This window comes from Lucilia cuprina, chromosome 2 (genome assembly GCF_022045245.1).
Source record: "Lucilia cuprina isolate Lc7/37 chromosome 2, ASM2204524v1, whole genome shotgun sequence".
Taxonomy (NCBI): Eukaryota; Metazoa; Arthropoda; class Insecta; order Diptera; family Calliphoridae; genus Lucilia; species Lucilia cuprina.
In genome coordinates, this window is record NC_060950.1 from 64,709,058 (window position 1) to 64,714,270 (window position 5,213).

At 30.6% G+C, this 5,213-nt stretch overlaps 1 protein-coding gene across 1 annotated transcript; it reads left to right on the top strand.

Moving 5' to 3' along the window:
* Nucleotides 1-6: 6 nt before the first annotated feature.
* On the top strand, nucleotides 7-850 carry LOC124418467 (transcription elongation factor S-II). The gene has a single exon (XM_046952826.1). The coding sequence runs from the start codon at nucleotides 27-29 to the stop codon at nucleotides 300-302; it is 276 nt and encodes a 91-aa protein (XP_046808782.1). The 5' UTR covers nucleotides 7-26; the 3' UTR covers nucleotides 303-850.
* The last annotated feature ends 4,363 nt before the right edge of the window (nucleotides 851-5,213 follow it).

Here is a 5,213-nt window from a genome sequence, read left to right on the forward strand (position 1 = left end):
AAAATCGCACCTTGCGTGGCAATTACATGTGTGGTGCCATTACCGCTCAACAGTTGGCTAAAATGACGCCCGAAGAAATGGCCAGTGATGAAATGAAAAAGCTAAGAGAGAAATTTGTCAAGGAAGCTATTAATGATGCTCAATTGGCCACTGTACAGGGTACCAAAACGGATCTGCTTAAGTGTGGCAAATGTAAGAAACGTAATTGTACCTATAATCAACTGCAAACACGTTCATCTGATGAACCTATGACCACTTTTGTCATGTGTAATGAATGCGGTAATCGCTGGAAGTTCTGCTGAAATAATACTTACCGTCTAAGCAGCCTGTACCAACCACAACAGCAACAACAACACCAACACCTCCAACATAAACACTACCAACCCTTAAAACTTTTTATTTTCTCAACAGAAAAACCAAATTTTAAAATAATGGTAGCAATTCTATTTTAAATTTTCTTTGAATTTTACTATTTTTTTTGTTTTCTTTTTATCGTTCGTTTTTCTTTAATTTTTAATATAAAATTGATCTACATTTATTTTGTAGACTTTTTCAAAACAAATTTTATTACAATAGTAAAAAAACATATTGCAAGTAATTTGTTTCATAAACTTTTTATTATCGTAACTTTAGTCGTTATAATAGTTAGTCTCGTGACATATCCTTATGGATGTGCTCCTTTAAAATTATAAAAGCAATTACTAATTTACTTTTGTATAGATAATTAGTATTTGCTTTCAAAAAGGAAGAGTTATATTTTAAGTCAAAATCTACTCTTGTTAATTGGACATATAGTATATATACAAATAAACAAACAAATAAATAAAGAAAATATGATGCTAATTACCTACTTACAGAATTAAGTACTTAATTAATAACACACCACAAGTAATACATACACAAATTCTATAATGTTTCAATAAATCAGGTTTTGAAAAAGTTAAAAATTTTAAAATAAATATTAAATTTTAAGAAAATGTTGTTACAATTATAAAATATATAAATAATCCGTAGTTGGAGGTAGCAACAAATCAATCACAATATGGACAACTATAAAAGACTGCTGGAGATCTTTTGTATGAATTTAAAGAACTAGAACACAAATGGAACTGAACTAGGAGAGAACTAAAACCGGATTAAAACAGAACAAGAACAGAACAAAAAAAGAAACAGAACAACTACATAACAACAACTGAAGAAGTACAGAACATGAAAAGAACAACAGAACAAGAAGGCAACAACTACAAAACAAGTACATAACAACAACATAACAAGAACAAAACAAGTACAGAACAAGAACAGCAACAGAACAAGAAAAGACCAAAAACAGAACAACAACAAGAACTCAACAAGTACAAAACAAGAACAGAACTGAACATGAACGAGAACTCAGCAATAACAGAACATGAAAAGAACAAAAACAGAACAAGAACAAGAATAGAACAAGAACAGAACAAAAACAGAACAAGAATAGAACAAGAACAGAACAACAACAAAACAAGAAAAGACCAGCGCAGAACAAAAACAAAGCAAGAACAGAACAAAAAAGACCCAGAACAACAACAGAACAAGTACAGAACATGAAAAGAACAACAGACCAAGAACGCAACAACTACAAAACAAGTACATAACAAGTACAGAACAAGAACAGCAACTGAACAAGAACGGAACAACAACAACTCAACAAAAACTGAACGAGAACAAAGCAAGAACTCAACAAGAACAAAACAAGAACAGAACAAGAGCTGAACAGTAACAGAACAAGAACCGATTAAAAACAAGAAAAGAACAAGAAAAGACCAAGAACAGAACAACAACAAAAAAAGGAGAGCCCAGCGCAGAACAAAAACAGAACAACAACAGAGCGAGAACAGAATAAGAACAACAGAACAAGAACAGAACAAAAAAGACCCAGAACAACAACAGAACATGAAAAGAACAACAGACCAAGAACGGAACAACTACAAAACAAGTACATAACAACAACATAACAAGTACAGAACAAGAACAGCAACTGAACAAGAACGGAACAACAACAACTCAACAAGAACAAAACAAGAACTGAACGAGAACAGAGCAAGAACTCAACAAGAACAGAACAAGGACAAAACAAGAGCAGAACAAGAGCTGAACAGTAACAGAACAAGAACAGATTAAAAACAAGAACAGAACAAGAAAAGACCAAGAACAGAACAACAACAAAAAGAAAAGGTCAGAGCAGAACAAAAACAGAACAACAACAGAACGAGAACAGAATAAGAACAAGAAAGGACCAAGAACAGAACAACAATAACAGAATAACAACTGAACAACAACAGAACAGCAACAGAACAACAACAGAACAAGAAAAGAACCAAACAAGAACGAACCACAGCAGTATAAGAACAGTACAAGAACACCTAGAATCAAACAGCTAGAACTCAACTTGAACTTGAAATTCTATGCTTGAACAGAACAAGAACAAAAATTAAAACTAACAACATAAGAAGAACTGAACTGGATTAGAACCGAACTAGATTGAACTAAAACACAACATACAGGACTAGAACTGAATAAGAAGTCATCTAGAACAGAAAAAAAACAAGTATAAAACGAGGATTGAATTAGAACCTTTATAGACTGAACTTGAGCCAAACTGAACCAGATCACAACTTTAGAACTCTAAAGTTGTGATCTAACAGGACAAGAACAGAACTTGCAGTGAACTAAAGCCTAATTGGAACAAAACCAGTATAGAATTTAAAAAGAGCAAGAACAGAATTAGCACAAAACTAGAACACAGCTCAAACTAAAGTTGAAGTGAACTATAGATGTATAAGATCTAATTTAAACATAATTTTAAACTAAACTTAAACCAAACGTGGTTGAATTAAAGTTAACCCTTTCAGGCAGAAAACTAACCGGCTGGACTTTTTATGTATTTAACTTCTCCACAAACTTTATTTTGACTTACATATACATATCGACCATTTTCGATGAAAAATAGAAAAGTGTTTTCAAAGGACATGATCTTTTTTAGCATGTACTGATATGAAATTATAAAAAATAACATTTTTCTTTGAAAATAACCATTTATTGTAGCTGTGAACTTAAAATAATGCTTTTAATAGAGAAAAATGTAAAAATTAATCTTAGAGCTAAAACAGTTTTCTAATTATTCTGGAAGTGAGAAAGATTTATACTAGATTTGTACTAAAACTAAATCGGAACTAAAGTTAAACTTCTTGGGAACTACGAGTTTATTTCTTTCAAAAGATTTCTGTTTAACGTACATGTTTATGTTTTGAAAATAAAGCATACTTTTAGGCAATAACTATATTGTCAAGTAGTTAACGGTAGGTGCATAAGGAATCAAAATGAATGAAGTGAATTATTTTTATTAGTAAATTTAGTTAAATATATAAAACACTAACTATTTGTTGTTTTAATGAAAAGGTTTTTATGTTTGTTTGTTTTTGTTGTTGCCTTACAAACACTTGTTGCATCATTTGAGACAAGCCGGCGAAAAAGAACAAAAACTCATTACAGTGTATTTTTTCTTCGGACACTCACTTATACTAACAAATGATCTAACAGCCATAATGACAGAGAGTTGTGGTACACAGAGAGTTAGACTGAGCATATGGACAAAAACAAAAAACAACAAAGAAGAGCTAACTGCTGATAACCAATTTAACACAAAGCAAGTCAAATGGAAGAATACGTTACAGTTTAGTACGAGTTTACCTGTCGTCGTGTTAAGTTGTCTTTAGCGGAAGAAAGAACAGTGGAAAGAAAAAAGTAAACAGTGAAAAGAGGAAAAAATATTAAGTGAAATAATAACAAAAAAAGAAGAAACAAACCCAGTAAACGGTTTATTAAAAGTGGTGAGAAATAAAAGCAAAAAATAACAAGAATTATAAAATCTACAAAAAAACCAAAGAAAAAAGGTGTAGATACTCAAAGCAAAAGCGGGTTTTAAGTTGTTGTTGCTGGTATTTTGTTTTTCTGTTTAATGAAAAAAAAAAATAGAAACTAGACGAGAGTGTACGCAGAAAAAATAACTGAAGTGAAAATAATTTAAGGAAAATGCAATAAATTAATAAAAAAAACCCACTAACAAACAGCAAGTGCTTTTTTATCTGAAAAATACCTATAATAAAAAAAGTAAATAAATCTTTATTAAAACCAAATAAAAACAACAACAAATTATCTATAAAGTTAGCAGTTTGTGTAGCACGGTGTATGAGTATGAGTGTGTGTGTGTGTGTGTATGTGTTGTATGCCACATAAAATTGAAACCAGGAAGTGCAATCTGGCAAAGTAACCTGTTGAAAAATATGTGAATTGACCTATTTATGTAACCTGTTTTAAAAAAACCCAATCACATAAACTATAAATTCTAAAGATAAAAAATCGTAAAATTAACCGTTTTATCAGAGGATTCATAAATTTCTCTAAAATCTAGAAAACTTTGATATATTACACAAAAAGTGTTAATTAGTCTAATTAATTTAATAATATTTAGCTCTAAACTCTTTTAGTCAAAATTTTGACATTTTTACTCAAAAAAAAAAAAAAAAAAAAAAAAAAAAACACAAAAATTTTGCAAAATTTAAAAATTATTAAAAATTTAAAAATTTTTTTCTTAATAATTACCCTGCTTTAAATTTGTCAAGAAATTAAAGAAAATAACAAAAATTTTCTAATAATAAGCGAAAATAGAGATAGAGAGCGAGTTAGAGGCAGAGAGGGCTCGCTAAAACATCTCAATCTCAATAGAAATTGAGAACATTAGAGCACAATATACTGTCAGTGCATTCACCTTAAAACCAGACTAACAGAGACCAGAATTAGAAAGAATCTAATGAATATAACACTGGAAACAAGCAACCAACTACATATTAGGAGGGTAAACGTAAAAGGTATTTAGCGCAAAATAAAGGTTCTAGCTATCGTCTGGTACACCATCAGTACCTAGGTTTGTCTTCTAAGAATACATTCTAAAGAAACCAGAACTAAAACTGAACTAGAACTAAACTCGAACTGAACTAGAATTAAACTAGAACTGAACTGGAACTAAACTTGAACAGAACTAGAACTAAACTAGAACTAAACCAGAACTAAACTAGAACTAAACTAGAACTGAACTAGAACTGAAGTAGAACTGAACTAGAACTGAACTAGAACTGAACTAGAACTGAACTAGAACTGAACTAGAACTGAACTAGAAC